Source organism: Girardinichthys multiradiatus, chromosome 22 (assembly GCF_021462225.1).
Source record: "Girardinichthys multiradiatus isolate DD_20200921_A chromosome 22, DD_fGirMul_XY1, whole genome shotgun sequence".
In the NCBI taxonomy this organism is placed as follows: domain Eukaryota; kingdom Metazoa; phylum Chordata; class Actinopteri; order Cyprinodontiformes; family Goodeidae; genus Girardinichthys; species Girardinichthys multiradiatus.
This window is the reverse complement of record NC_061814.1, coordinates 23,530,833-23,546,128: the sequence shown is the minus strand read 5'-3', so window position 1 is coordinate 23,546,128 and position 15,296 is coordinate 23,530,833. Positions and strand designations below refer to the sequence as shown.

The 15,296-nt window shown below is 38.3% G+C and overlaps 2 protein-coding genes across 15 annotated transcripts in view; both read left to right on the top strand.

Annotated features, from left to right (window-relative positions):
- The window catches only part of zmiz1a (zinc finger, MIZ-type containing 1a), a 68,271-nt gene extending 63,854 nt beyond the window's left edge, over positions 1 to 4,417 (top strand). For all 7 annotated transcript variants that reach the window (XM_047351539.1, XM_047351541.1, XM_047351538.1 and 4 more), the window contains one exon: positions 10 to 4,417. In XM_047351539.1, the coding sequence (XP_047207495.1) occupies positions 10 to 117 (108 nt within the window). In that variant the 3' untranslated portion in view covers positions 118 to 4,417. The remainder of the gene's footprint in view (positions 1 to 9) is intronic.
- A 3,330-nt stretch (positions 4,418 to 7,747) lies between these two features.
- Positions 7,748 to 15,296, top strand: part of ppifa (peptidylprolyl isomerase Fa) — a 39,414-nt gene continuing 31,865 nt past the window's right edge. For 4 of the 8 annotated variants that reach the window (XM_047350720.1, XM_047350719.1, XM_047350718.1 and 1 more), the window contains exons 1-5: positions 7,748 to 8,075; positions 8,150 to 8,238; positions 8,328 to 8,424; positions 10,335 to 10,410; positions 10,492 to 10,580. In XM_047350720.1, coding sequence (XP_047206676.1) covers positions 7,808 to 8,075; positions 8,150 to 8,238; positions 8,328 to 8,424; positions 10,335 to 10,410; positions 10,492 to 10,580 — 619 coding nt within the window. In that variant the 5' untranslated portion in view covers positions 7,748 to 7,807. Of the gene's footprint in view, positions 8,076 to 8,149; positions 8,239 to 8,327; positions 8,425 to 10,334; positions 10,411 to 10,491; positions 10,581 to 11,047; positions 12,314 to 12,640; positions 13,616 to 15,296 lie in introns of those variants that run through there. The other 4 variants (XM_047350723.1, XM_047350721.1, XM_047350725.1 and 1 more) reach the window with 4 other exon arrangements.

Below are 15,296 nucleotides of genomic sequence, written 5' to 3'. Positions count from 1 at the left end.
CCCTCTCAGCTACTTCCAGAGTTAGCCAATCCGGAAGAGTTACTCTCCTACCTGGACCCTCCCGACCTCCCCGCCAACAGCAACGACGACCTACTCTCCCTTTTCGAGAACAACTAGCCCCACCTCTTCCTGTGAACACTTGGAGCACCTACCTGTTGCCGTGCACGCAGACTCGCTCCAACTGTTTTTGTGTTGATGACAGATGTGTGGCACAGGAGCACGGCTCTGAAGGAAGAAAGACATCAACACTTGATCCCCGCACTCCCTCCTTTTTACTCGTCTTGTGTAAAGATTCCACACACCAGTTCCACCTCCTCGGGCTCCACAATTCGTAGCCATGTTGGTGGGCACTAAATTGAAATGAAATATTTATACATTGTGTACACATACAGTATATGTGTATATCTATATATCTATAGATATACAGATATATATATATCTATATATAAATTACTTTTCAACTGAAAACTGTGCAGCTATAATCATAAATGACAACAAGGATGAGACACGAGCCTTGTGTTGTAGCTTTCCTTTTTCATTTTTTACATTATTTTTGACAAAAGAGGTGGAGAGGGAAAAGCCATTGTGTCGTAAAAGTGTTTTTTTAATCCCAAATTAAATTTGTTCTTCCAATTCTTCGACACACGCCACCCCAGACTTCCCAATGTGTGTGTGTGTGTGACAGCTGAATAACTCATCCGAATCAGAGCACTGATATCCATGTCTGCAGTGGAAGTGAGCGCATGTTGTGCAGCGTTGCGTGTTTGTCTGTATACAGGTGCATGTCAGTAAATTAAAATCACTTTGAAAATGTAATTTATTACTGTAATTTTAATTAGCAAAGGGAAGCCTTTTTCAGCTTTTTGCTATTATTGTCACCAAAAGGTAATTTCATATGGAGCAAATAAAATAGAATTCAAGTGTACAACATAATCACATCTACCCTTGCTTGACCCAGTCCACTTACTAGTATAAAGAAAAAACTCTAACAGACCTTTTTTAAAAGCGATCATATTTAAGTTTAAATGTAGTTCTGAAAAACCACAAAAGTATCAAATTCTGCAAGGATAATCCACCAAGTTTCTTCTTGATTTCTAAACTTGTTCTTGTGCTGACCAAAGCGAACCAGCCTATCTTATGAAGAAACACATAAACATCTCATTTATTACATGGAATCATTCAACTCAGAGTGAAATAGTTCTACGTTTGTGTTAATTTTGATGATCATGGCTTATAGCGAATGAAAACACAAAATTCTGAATCTCAGAAAATTACAGTGGTATATAAGACCAAAAGAAAGGATTTTTTAATATAGAAATGTTATGTTTGGCCAACACAACTTTGGGGAAGACTGCTGACTTGACAATTTTCTGTCAGACAGTAACTGACACCCTTTACAATGAGGGTGCGCCACAAAAGAATCTGGTTGCTCACAGAGTTCTGAATCCAAGCATAATAATGGAAAGTTGAGTGAAAGGAAAAAATATAGTCTACCAGGATAATTCAAAACACTTTATGTTTCCCCTTTGCTGACAAGCTTTATGATCCTGATTTCTTTTTCTGGCAGGACATGGCACCTCCCCACACTGCCAAAAGTAGTACCGCTGTGTTTTACTGGCCAGGAAACTCACACTGACCATAAGGTGTGCTTCAGAGGAATATGAGAGAATGTAGATCTAATAATGCAGATGAGCTAAATGGCTGCTGGTAAAGCAACTTGGGCTTCCTCAAAACTCTCAGCCTCAGTCATGCAGTAATTCATGCAACAAGAGCCCTGACTAAATATTGTGTGCATGTTGTACAGTACATAAAATATTTTTCCTTTATATCATATAATCTAATTTTCAGAGAGAATGAATTTTAGAATTCCATCACCTGTAAGCCATAATAATCAAAATGACCAGAAATAAATGCTAGAATTATTCCACTCTTTGTGTAATTTTTATGAGTTCCATTTTTTTAATTACTTAAACAGACCCACTTTTTGATGATTTCCAAATTTGTTGAGATGCACCTGTACATGTCCTGTTTTTGTTTGCATATCGTCACCTTCCTAAAATAATGGCCTGTGTCATTTTTTGTCAACAATGTTTTTTTTGTTTTTTTTACCTAAACCATCTCCTCACGATGCTGGCCACCTCTTGTAAAATTGTCTAAAGCCATGCATAAGTCCATGCCTGTTGTATAATGGCCGATGTCAAGAGTGTGACACAGGCAGTTTCACAGCCTTTTCAAAATGGGGACTGCTTCAGGAAAAAAACTAAATCTGCTCAGCCACTGAAGCTATTTCCATAGTTCAGGGCTCATCCCCTATTGGTAAGGGATAAGGATTACCACAATATAAGCCAGGCATTAAATATTGCATAGATATTTAGTATTTTAATTCTGTCTTTCAGTCCGCATTTTTGTCCACAAAGTAGTAGATGTGTTTCCTAAAAAACTTGAAAAAATGACTTATGCCATTATTTTAGGAAGGTGACGATATGAGTTTATGTAAAAGATGGAGATGGGGACAGAAAATCAGCATCCCATAAACAGACAACCAATCGTGGTGTTTCATACCCCCCTGTGGTGATTAGCCCATCCTCGTCAGGTTTTCAGCCATTTTCATCACAAGTGCACGTGTGCCAACAGCCCCTGTCTTCATCCAGCCCAAATGTGCTCAAGAAACCTCATCTTCATCTCTGTGGCTTCATTTTAAATCTCATGGTGTAATTCTTTCTTGTTGTCCTTGTTAATGTTTGATCGTCGCTCCACATTGTAATTAATCAGATCCGACCTTCTTAAATCACTGTGCTGTAACGGGGGGAAAAAAACCCATCTGTGTAAGTGTACATGACAACCTTTTGTCATGTTTTCACCTTTGAACTGCACCCTTTTAGGTAAAAAAAAACCATTGTGCATGAAGATCCAGCGGTGCTCCCAGACTTTTTGTGTGTATAATATCCCTTGTGACTGTACATTGCTGTACCTAAAACTATTAGTGGCTACGTTATGGTACTGTGTGTCTGTCCAGGCCTGCTCACACACACACACACACACACACACACACACACAATCTATCCATATGCACTGTCACTGGCCGTGTACTGAGTGTATTGTGTATTTTAACCCCAACCCTGTGACAATGCAAACAGAATATCTAAAACAATCCTGCAGGCTATTTGGATGTTTTTTTTTTGTTGTTTTTTTTATATTCTATATGTATGTTTAATCTGATCAGCTTTAAAGGAGCTCTGTTTTTTTCTGTCTGAAAGATTGCATCTTCAAGGTCCAAATTTCTCCCAAAAATTTGTTTTGTTTTACCTTATTGTAAGTGAGAATGTGCATAATGAGGCCTGAAGACGAGCGTTCGATCTCCACACAGAATTTGTGTATTTTCGTCATATTCTGTATCGTTTTAAGTTATTCTTTTCCAATGTTTATTTGTACGACCAGTTTGATTGGGTGTATGCAGTTGTAATTCAGTACAGGCAATGACAAAAAAGCTTCCCAATTTGAGTTCAAGTTACCTTCCAGAATCCAATGTGTTTAAGACGATGCACTGCCGCGCTGGGAGGTTTTACACCCCTGCACAGTGTGTGATGATACATGTAAACGCTCACAGAATCACTTCTCATAATTTTGCGACCCGATTTGTACTTTCTGATGGCAGATGTTGCAATTGAAGCGGAGCAATCTTAAAGAGAGGATGGTTGATATTGTAAAATGAACTCTGAGGAGGATTCTCCTTACAGGGAGGATTTTTGGGTGGGGCTTGTGGATGTAAGGGATATTTGTATATAATGTAAATGACAAAATAGAGACACATTAACAGAAATGTATTCATTTTTCTCCAGTGGGAGTGTGCATAGTGTATTTAGAATTTGTAAAGCTTGCATCCTCCTGTCAGACGTTGCATTGGGAAAACCAGTCTGTGTTTGATTGCCTCTGTGCAGACCTCCCCAACCATGCCTGTTCATTCAATGTAAGATACTTAAAACCACCTTCCTCACAGAGTTCAGGAACAGAAAAAAAAAGAGGTATTTGCTTTGCATAATGTTAAACCTCTGTGTTTTTCACTCTTATCTGTGTACATTTTAAAGGTGCTACAAAATGATTAAAAAGCTTTTGAGATATAACCGAGCCTCGGGTGGCTCCCGATTGTGGCATCCAAAAATTTACAGTTTGTAGAAACAAAATTTTGTCAAATTTGTAACTTTTCTGAAATTTGGCAAATGTGCTGTAAAGGTACAATCTGAAGCGATTGGCACAAGTGGCAATTGTCTTATTTGGTTTTTTTGTACATTCTGTGTACAATCATTTCATATTCTAAACTGGTCAGATGAACATTGTGATTTTTAGTCTTGCAAATCTGTATGTAGTTAGATGATGTGACATCCTAATATTTATCTAATAAATATGTATTCAGATGAAACACGCTGATCTGCTTCTGTCTTTTTTTTTACATGCTACCTATAAACTGTAAAATGTGGAAAATTGATGTAACATAATCTAACACCTGTGAAGTTTAGTACATTTATTCAGCAGTTGAAAAAAAAATAAAAACAATAGTAACTAACAGATATTATAATGCTAATGAAATAAAAATAAACATTTATTTTATTTATTCTTTACCTTTCAATTTAATCAGAGATTCTTGGAACAAGGGTGTAAATATAACATGAGTCAAAGGCCCATTTCCCTCAGCTACTGGCCACGAAGCTGGATGAAAACCCAACATGCACATGAGCAGGATGGTATTGTAAAAAAAAAAAAAAAAACTCTCCGAAGCTCAGGGTGAGAAAACTTCAACAAATAGTGGCATCTTGGGGTCACCAAGACTCCATAACAAAGAAATTATACTATCTACATGCCAATCCGTTTTGTGGAAAGCATGCCAGTAAAAAGCCTTTTAGAAAACTTAGTTTAATAGGGATTAACTGCAGGGGTGTCAGTAACTGTGACATTGATATTATTAAAAACATTTTTTTCTTCACAGAATAAATGCAGATAGTTATAGGTAGAAGTTTTCCAAACTTTCTAGGGTGAGAATTTACTCCTGCAATAAAAGATTATATTTCTTTTTTTTTTTTTACAAATCTTTAACAGGGCTGTCAGTAAGTGAGGAGGATAGTGTATCTCTCTGAATACATATTACAATAAACTTTCAGTGCAATATATTTGATTACTTTGATCCATCTTTCAGATGTTCATCTAAAAGATGAATCATCCCTCAGCACCTACACCAGGTTTGCAGAACTACAATTATTGCTTTTTTAAAGACATGAATTGAAAACAGTTTTTTTCTGCTGGAGGCAGTTGCTTTAATCCCAGCTCTTCTTTTTGTACTTAACTTGTCCAGTTCACTGTATTTTAAAGCACTCTTCACGTATTATGCTGTCATTCAGTTTGGAGGAACACTGATTATGATAAATTTAAAGGGATAGTTTAGAATAAAGCAAGTCTCTGTTAAAAGGCTATAGACTGTCAGTCTCTTACCTGCAGTTGCACCTTTCTTTTAAGCAGTTACCCTGAGTGGAAATTCTTTACATGTTCCATTTATAGTACGGTTCACACAGGAAGTTCATCAATGGTGCACTACCTCCTACTTCCATTTCCTGTGTAAATGATCATCGGCTTATATGTAAATAACTATCAAAGCAAATATGATAAATAGTTATAAAAAGTTGGCATAAACTTCAACATCTAAACCGTTGGATTAGGTGTTTGATGTAGCTTCCAGGACCAACTAATCTGGATTTATGCTAATTGAAGATGACATAAGTTATCTACTTCAGGTTTTATAGATCAACTATCCTCTAACATTGATTTAAAAGACAACATGCACAGTATCGTATATTTTCACAGTTTGAAAACTGTCTTAAAAATTACATATTAAAAATAAATTACAGGTCCTTCTCAAAATATTAGCATATTGTGATAAAGTTCATTATTTTCCATAATGTCATGATGAAAATTTAACATTCATATATTTTAGATTCATTGCACACTAACTGAAATATTTCAGGTCTTTTATTGTCTTAATACGGATGATTTTGGGATACAGCTCATGAAAACCCAAAATTCCTATCTCACAAAATTAGCATATTTCATCCGACCAATAAAAGAAAAGTGTTTTTAATACAAAAAACGTCAACCTTCAAATAATCATGTACAGTTATGCACTCAATACTTGGTCGGGAATCCTCTTGCAGAAATGACTGCTTCAATGCGGCGTGGCATGGAGGCAATCAGCCTGTGGCACTGCTGAGGTCTTATGGAGGCCCAGGATGCTTCGATAGCGGCCTTTAGCTCATCCAGAGTGTTGGGTCTTGAGTCTCTCAACGTTCTCTTCACAATATCCCACAGATTCTCTATGGGGTTCAGGTCAGGAGAGTTGGCAGGCCAATTGAGCACAGTGATACCATGGTCAGTAAACCATTTACCAGTGGTTTTGGCACTGTGAGCAGGTGCCAGGTCGTGCTGAAAAATGAAATCTTCATCTCCATAAAGCTTTTCAGCAGATGGAAGCATGAAGTGCTCCAAAATCTCCTGATAGCTAGCTGCATTGACCCTGCCCTTGATAAAACACAGTGGACCAACACCAGCAGCTGACACGGCACCCCAGACCATCACTGACTGTGGGTACTTGACACTGGACTTCTGGCATTTTGGCATTTCTTTCTCCCCAGTCTTCCTCCAGACTCTGGCACCTTGATTTCTGAATGACATGCAGAATTTGCTTTCATCCGAAAAAAGTACTTTGGACCACTAAGCAACAGTCCAGTGCTGCTTCTCTGTAGCCCAAGTCTGGCGAATGCGGCACCTGTAGCCCATTTCCTGCACACGCCTGTGCACGGTGGCTCTGGATGTTTCTACTCCAGACTCAGTCCACTGCTTCCGCAGGTCCCCCAAGGTCTGGAATCAGCCCTTCTCCACAATCTTCCTCAGGGTCCGGTCACCTCTTCTCGTTGTGCAGCGTTTTCTGCCACACTTTTTCCTTCCCACAGACTTCCCACTGAGGTGCCTTGATACAGCATTCTGGGAACAGCCTATTCGTTCAGAAATTTCTTTCTGTGTCTTACCCTCTTGCTTGAGGGTGTCAATAGTGGCCTTCTGGACAGCAGTCAGGTCGGCAGTCTTACCCATGATTGGGGTTTTGAGTGATGAACCAGGCTGGGAGTTTTAAAGGCCTCAGGAATCTTTTGCAGGTGTTTAGAGTTAACTTGTTGATTCAGATGATTAGGTTCATAGCTCGTTTAGAGACCCTTTTAATGATATGCTAATTTTGTAAGATAGGAATTTTGGTTTTTCATGAGCTGTATGCCAAAATCATCCGTATTAAGACAATAAAAGACCTGAAATATTTCAGTTAGTGTGCAATGAATCTAAAATATATGAATGTTAAATTTTCATCATGACATTATGGAAAATAATGAACTTAATCACAATATGCTAATATTTTGAGAAGGACCAGTACATTAATAAGAAAGTTTCTATTTTACCTAAATTCAGTCATTTAAAATGTTGTTTTAGAATCTTAGAAACATCCGGGGCAAAAGAAAGAGCTACAATAAAAATAACGTATTCTTTGTTTTGAATGACTACAGGAATCATGAACATAATTTCGCTGTTTTGAATGACCAAACATGTGGGGGCAAAAAGCGTAAACAAAACAAAAACGTTGGTCTCATCGTTTTATTTCCTCCCACGTGGTGTCGCTGTTTCACCTCGCGGCAGGTCTGCCTCCTTCAGTGACGTCACTTGTAAACAGAACAAGCACCGATGGCCTGTAGCTGCTCTCCACTCAGTCAGCTGAGCAGCAATGTTGCAAATAAAAAGCCGAATGAGGTACAGCCCGCTGGGGCTCGCTGCTGCCAGGCTGGTCTCCTCAGGGCCCGTCAAGAACCCAGTCGTGTTTTTGGACATTGAGGCCGATGGTGAACTCCTTGGAAGAGTAATCATTGAGGTAGCAGCTGCAGCTAATACACTAGCCTTTCTCATAGGCCTGGATTTTACCTACAAAACTCATATGAACTCATCTTTCTTTATTATCTGGCAGCTGAATGCGGATGCAGTGCCAAAGACTGCAGGTACAATTTTAAATCGACTTCAAAAGGAAATAGAAAATGTATTTTAACTCTAATGCAGATGTAATTTTGAATAGAAAACTTCAGAGCCCTGTGCACAGGAGAACATGGCTTTGGATATAGAGGCTGCAGGTTTCATAGGATCGTCCCTGGCTTTGTGTGTCAAGTAAGATTTACAGAGATAAGTTAATGCAAAGTGATGCATTAAAAAGCTGCAGGTGACCAAGCTTTGTGCTTCTGTGTTTTCTCCCACAGGGAGGAGATTTCACCAACAACAATGGCACAGGAGGCAAGTCTATATATGGGAAAACATTCAAAGATGAGAACTTCAAATTAAAACACACTGGTCCAGGTACAAATTAGCACATTGTGTTATGATTTTCCACTTTACAATATTAATAAACACAGAAAATGATGAATAATGTGCAGAGAAAAACCTTAAGCAATACAAATGTTGCATCTCAATGGCTAAACACAACCAAGAGCAGTAAAATACTACTTCCTAAAATAAGACAACCACAAAGTGACAAAACAAACTCAAATAATTTCAGAAGACAATAAAATATAGTAGAGATAAAAACTAATATATAAAACAGAAATAAAAAATATAATTATGTCATCAAACTACCCCTGAGTTGAAAAACAGAAAAAAGTGCTTGAAAAGGCAAGCCCTTCCACCAAATAGGAATAGGAACTGCGAAAATGTGATCACCTCTACTTTTGGAAAATCTTGCTTTCAAGTTCCCATATTAAGTCACTGCTGCATTCAGCACCAGCTGTAGGGGATGAAGGAATGACTGATTGATGCCTTTATACAAAATAGGTTGTGTGAAACACTGTCTCAAAATCTTTAGGAAAGAAACACAACTAGAAGACATAACTGGAAAATGTTTGTTTTGATAACTTGAGTTATTTGCTCAAGATGTTTAAAAGATCTAATGAGAATTACACCTAAGAGTCACTTTTTGCTAGATTAATGTGTAAATAGATGGGAATATCATCAGCAAAACAGTGGAAGGGGATATATCCCTGTCTCCTAACAAAAACATGGGGCCTCAAAGGGAGCCTTGTGGAACTCCACTTGTAAGTGGTGCAGTAACGTACAGCAAAAAAAGACCTAAACCAGTGCAGATCAGTGACTTTTATACCTATTAACAGTACAGTTCATGCCATGATAAAAGGAAGCAATGATCATAGTACCAACAGCAGCACTTATGCCCCTTTTCCACTGGTCCCTACTTAGAGTGGTTCGCCATGGTTCGACTCACTTTTTTTACGGTTATTTGGAATCATTACTATTTTTAGAACCTGCTTGCTTTTGGTTCTAACCGTTCCTGAATCGCAATGAAAACACGACGTCAGACGACTGTTGGTCAAAGGTTGGTTAGGGGGCGGCGTGACTAGTCACAACATATTTCAGTAACTAATATTTTTAACATTTAAATCATTTTACACTGGGCTTATTGTGTGGATGAGCACTATTATAGAAAGCTAGCATTAGGTAGCGTTAGCTTACACTCACACGTACTTTAGTTCGGATCCTTTTGTTTGATATGGCATGGCTTCCCTCTCCTTCCTGAACTTAAAAACCGAACTGACCTTTGTTAAACTGACCTGATCCAACCCGAACCGAATACATTAGGTACTAATAGAAAAGGGGCGTTAGATCCAGAGGTACCAACACAGCTGACTTACTGGAATTAATAGTTTAAAGGAGTTCATTTGAAATTTTCCCAAATGCTGTTTTAGTGCTGTGATTTTGTTTAAAGCTCGACTGAAACTTTTCATAAATATAATTATTCTTCACAAACATTTCAGCAGAATGAAAACCATTTTCTCCAGAACCTGGGAAAGAAAAGACAGCTGGAAAATGGACCTGAAGTTTTCTCTCCACTAGATGGCAGTGCGTAAGCTAATGCCTTCGACAAAGACGTCTGGCCATATAGATTTTGCAACCCAGATGTGAATGACCTACTTTTCAGTGAGCCAGCATGCACAAATCAAAATAATTTCTTTTCTCAGATCAACATTTTTTTTTACATGCGGTTCATTTTTTCAGAGCCCGTTCTGTTGTGCGATCACGGGTTGCGTAAGCCATAGAGGAAGAAAAACAGGCCTCTTTCCCTCACACATTTCTTGACTTTATATCATGTACTTCATTGAAGCCTTAATGTCACCAGATCAGGGGTAAAGCTTAAGGGACACAGTGGTTATCCGGAGTGGAACAATGTTCTGTTTTGACTGAATTTTCAATCTCTGCAGGGACGCTTTCGATGGCAAACTCAGGACCTCACACAAACGGCTCGCAGTTCTTCATCTGCATGGCTAAAACTGAATGGTAGATACTTGCCTACCTTCACAGAATCTCATCAAATCTGTCTTTTTACGGGATGCTGAGCTCTTGTGTTTCACTTGACAGGCTGGATGGAAAACATGTGGTCTTCGGGCAGGTGAAGGACGGCATGGATGTGGTCATAAGGATGCAATCCTTTGGTCTACATGATGGAGGTGTGCTCAAAACAATAGTCATTACGGATTGTGGAGAGATCAAATAACAACCACAGACTGCTTCAGCATGCAATAATTATTATTTTTTCTGTAGTTATGATCATTTTGTGCAGGATTTGTTTAAAAAATGATATTTACCTTGATATTTTATGCAAAGTGATCCAGATATTGGTCAAAACATTAAAGATATGATCAGTGTCAAGTGAGGAATGTTTATAAACGTATACAGATTTTTAATGACGGTAATAATGCAATAAGTGAGTTACAGAGACATATTCCTGTTGTTGAGAATTGTTCTCAGTAAAATACTCCAAACGTTCTCTTTGTACAATCAGATTTACACGAGTTTGAATAATAATAATAATTTTTTTCTGTATATGCAATACATTTGATAAAATGTGATTGTTTTTTAATTATAAATCCCTTTCTGAAATTTTATTTCCAAAATGATTTGCTATTTTCTCTAGGTATGGGGATTGATGTTGTCTAAGAGGTCAAGCCCGCTGCTTTTGTTGTTTTGTTTGTGGTGGAGCAGATGTTTCAGTGAGTGTTGGCTCTGACTGCAGGCAGGCTGTACAGAAACTAAAGTCGTTTTACTTATAGATGTTTTAATAGTCCTGCTGAGTGGCCGGTTCTGCTGAAATTTAATCTTCCCAAGTATGTAGTCTGCGTGGGAGCAGAGAGTCTGTTGATCCAAAACCTGTATATGGTATATTGTTCAGCATTAATATGTAGGGGGTGGGGGCATGAACCTATGCACCACCCCACCCATGCATGCAGTCACAGCTGGGACTTGAGGTACTGGTTGACTCCAGCCTGTATTTTAGCTTTTAAATGCACCACCCAGGTTCGTCAGAATGAAATACATTTTCCAATTCTCCTAGATATTGTTACATCATTTTTTGCTAATCCTTTGCCACACTTTAATGCAACAGGCATACATTTCATTTGTGTTTGCACACACCCGTGATTTCCTATGCTTTTTTACACGGTACCACCTAAAGACCAGTCAGTCAATACTGATTTTATCAACCTTGTCTACTGTGTGATGAGAAGGACCAAGTCTCTTTCAATATTACTACATATAGTGATAAAGTATACTAAATCTTTACTATAATACCTTCCAACCATATGTGCCCCAAATGTTTTCACATTTTGTTTTGCAACGTTTTATTAGGATTTAATGTGATAGACCAACACTAAGTGCTGCATAAGTGTGCAGTGAAAGGAGTTCACTGGTTAATCTTTTTTTTCTTTCTTTTTTTTTTGCAACAAAAAATGTAAAAGTGGCATGAATTTGTATTGAGCCCCTCTGGGTCAGTAGATTGTACAACTAGTTTTTGCTGGAAAAACAGTTGCCAGTCTTTTGGGCTATGTGTCTTAACAACTTTCCACATCTAGAGACAGAAAGTTCTGCTCAAATGTCTTTGCAGAAGAGCTCAAACTCAGCCAGGTTGGATAGTGATTGTCTGTGGACATAATGTCTTGCCACAGAACATCAATTCGCTTTTAGGTTTGGACTTTGACTGGGCCATTCGAATGTTCTTACATGTGTTCACTAACGTTTTCTAACAAATGATTAATACTGTGGCTCTAAATACTAATTTGGTGACACCTGAAGGTAATAGGGTGTTGCACTGGATTTTATTTAGGGGTATCAGAGTAAAGGGGGCTAAATACAAATGCACGCTACACTTTTCAGATTTTTATCAGTAAATAAATAGTGAAAATCATGTATTCTTTTTCTGCCACTTCACAACTAAGCACTAGTTTTTGTTTGGTTTATCACATAAAAACCTTAATTGAATTGTTCCTCATATAATGCATTTCCTTTACTCATTCAGCTCTGTTGTGTTTTTAAAAAAAAACCATTTTATAACATCTTATTTTTAGAGATTAAATTTTAAATTTATAGTGACATGACTGTAATTTAATGCACAATTAAGAAACTGTTTTACAGCTTTTTACAAGCTGCAGTCTGATTACAGGATGTGTGCCCTGCTGGTTTTAAAAACCTTCCCGGAAAAAAACAACAAAAGGTCCACTTGTTTTTTTTTTAGACTCGCACTTCAGCTCAAGCGACTTCCTGTCCTTTGGAGCACGATGTGACATACACCGATTTGAATACAGTTACCAGATGATGAACATACAAACTATGGACTCTGGGTTCAGATGGTGCAGATGATCTGGTTTGCTGGAACCACAGAGGAACTTGAAGATGTCTTTGGATTTGCAAGTTGGCTCTTTATTTGAAAGGCAGAAGGAAGAGAGGAGGACGCCAGTCTGAAAGCCTGAGAGTGGGTGGTGCTGCTTATCAACCTAATACTTTATGAAAGTAAATAATGAAGCGACGTGAAAAGGCAAGCTCTCGCTCCTAAATGAAAGCACATGTGTCCTGACCTTCTATCGTTTGTTTGAGTTCTCAGATTACATTGTTGCCATAGGGACTTTTTTTTGCTCATGCTCTGTTTGGGCTTAGAGATGTTGTAACAAACTTGGTATAATTTGGGTCTCCACCTTCTCTTAGCTTTAGCCAGTTGGAATGCATGTCCAATATTGTGAATAAGAAAGCTCGGCTCAGAGGATAGTGGCACTGTGCTCAACACGTGCACAACAATGACATCTTTACAGCTGGGACCGGCTGGTTTGTCTTTAAAACATCTCACATTTATCACCCAGCACCCGTCAGCTGGTGTAATTTTTAAGTGTGTTTGGGGGAGTTTCTGTCCACAGTCAGACATGGGGTGTTGAAAATGTGAAGCCTGGCAGCTTTATGTGTCGATTATCTTTCAGCACTTTCATGGAATGTAAAACCCCCCAAAAAAAGGGTTTTACACATCTCTCCCTCGTCTGCGTCTCCATGGACAATCCCCCTCATAGTAATCTATAACCCTCAGTCTTCTGTAAGGCTTAAAGCTTGCATTCAAAGAAACAGAAATGAAGAACAAAAAATAGATGTACAGATTTTGCATTGTATTTATATTTGTATTTATATACTTTTTCACATTTCGTCACATTAAAACTACAAACTTCAATGCATTTTATTGTGATTTTATGTGATAGACCACCAGAAAGTAGTGCATAACCTTAAAGGGATGTAGTCCCATTTACTCTGATACCCCTTGATAAAATCCAGTTCAGCCAGTTGCCTACATAGGTCACCTAATTAGCAGCTAGAAGTGTGTAACTGAACCCTAGTATAAATACAGCTGTTCTGTGAAGGGCTCAGAGGGTTCTTAAAGAACAAACATAATTATAAAGACCAAGGAACACACCAGAAACTAGAAGGATGAAGTTGTGAAACGTTTAAAGCAAAGTAAGGTTATGAAAGAGTATCATAGTCTTTAGACATCTCACAGAGTAATGGGAAGATTGCAAACCTACAGAGACACGGACATCCATCTTAAGAGTTATTTAAGGAGGAGAGCATTCATCACAGAAGCAGCAAACATGCCCATGGTAACTCTGGAGGAGATGCAAAGATTATCTTCTGAAGCCATGTATGGGACAAGAAACATGTAGACGAAAGTGCTCAGAACCAAACCTTTTGGTCTACATGCAAGATGCTGTGTGGAGGAGAACTGGCACTGCACATCACCCTGAACACAACATTCCAACAATAAAACGTGGTGGTGGCATCATCATGGGAGGTTTTCTTTATAAGGGAAAGGGAAGATGGTCAGAGTTAATGGGACAACAGAAGCAGCAAAATATTGGGTTTTTATTAGTCCTGGAAGAAAACATGCAAGAGGCTGGAAAAGACTGAGGAGGAGGAGCAGGATCCCAAACATTGAGCCAGGGCTACAATGACATCATTTATGTAGATCAAGGCATATTAATGTGTTAGAATGGTCCAGTCAAAGTCCACAAGTAAATTTAATTGTGATTGTGTTTCAGTACTTCAAAAAAACTGTCCACAGATGCTCTCTATTCAATCTGATAGAGCTGGAGCTATTTTGCCTAGAAGAATTATGGGGCAAAGGGTATTAGATGTACAAAGCTGGCAGAGACATGCTCCAAATGTGGTTCTTTAAACTATTGAATTAGGAGGGTAAATATAAATGGACACCCCACTTTTCAGTTTTTATTTATATAGAAAATTGAAAACCCATGTATCCTTTCTGTCAGCTACAGAAGTAGGTGCTACTTTGTTTTGGTCTATCCTATAAATTCCCTATGAACTAACTTAAATTGTGTTGTTGCAATATACCAAAATGTAAGAAAGTATTTCTACACAAACTGGGGATCTTAAGAATGAATGCGGAGGTTTTGGCTGAAAACAGACACAAGATAAATAAAAACAAAACACAGTTTAAGCAGTTACAAATTTTCCTTTAATTCACCAAGCTCCTAACAGCTCCAAAGCACTAAAATGTTTTCCCATCTATCAAATAAGGCACATTTTGGAATGCCGTTTCATGGACGTGAAAAACAGACCTGTTGCCGACACTCTGAACTTCTCCTGTCCTTGTTTCCCAAAAATCATTTGCCTCGCGCCTGCGTTACGTCCAATTCAAACATTAAAATATTGCAATATTACATTGCAAACACCTCAAGGGATACACACACACGCACACACAGCACAGAGAGAAACTGAACGTTCCAACTCGACCACATTAAGTCTTAACACATTACATTCAGTAAATATGTGTTAATCATAGAGGCTACACTTGTGGTAAATGAAATACTTCAGGGCTAAAGCTGATAATGTTAAGC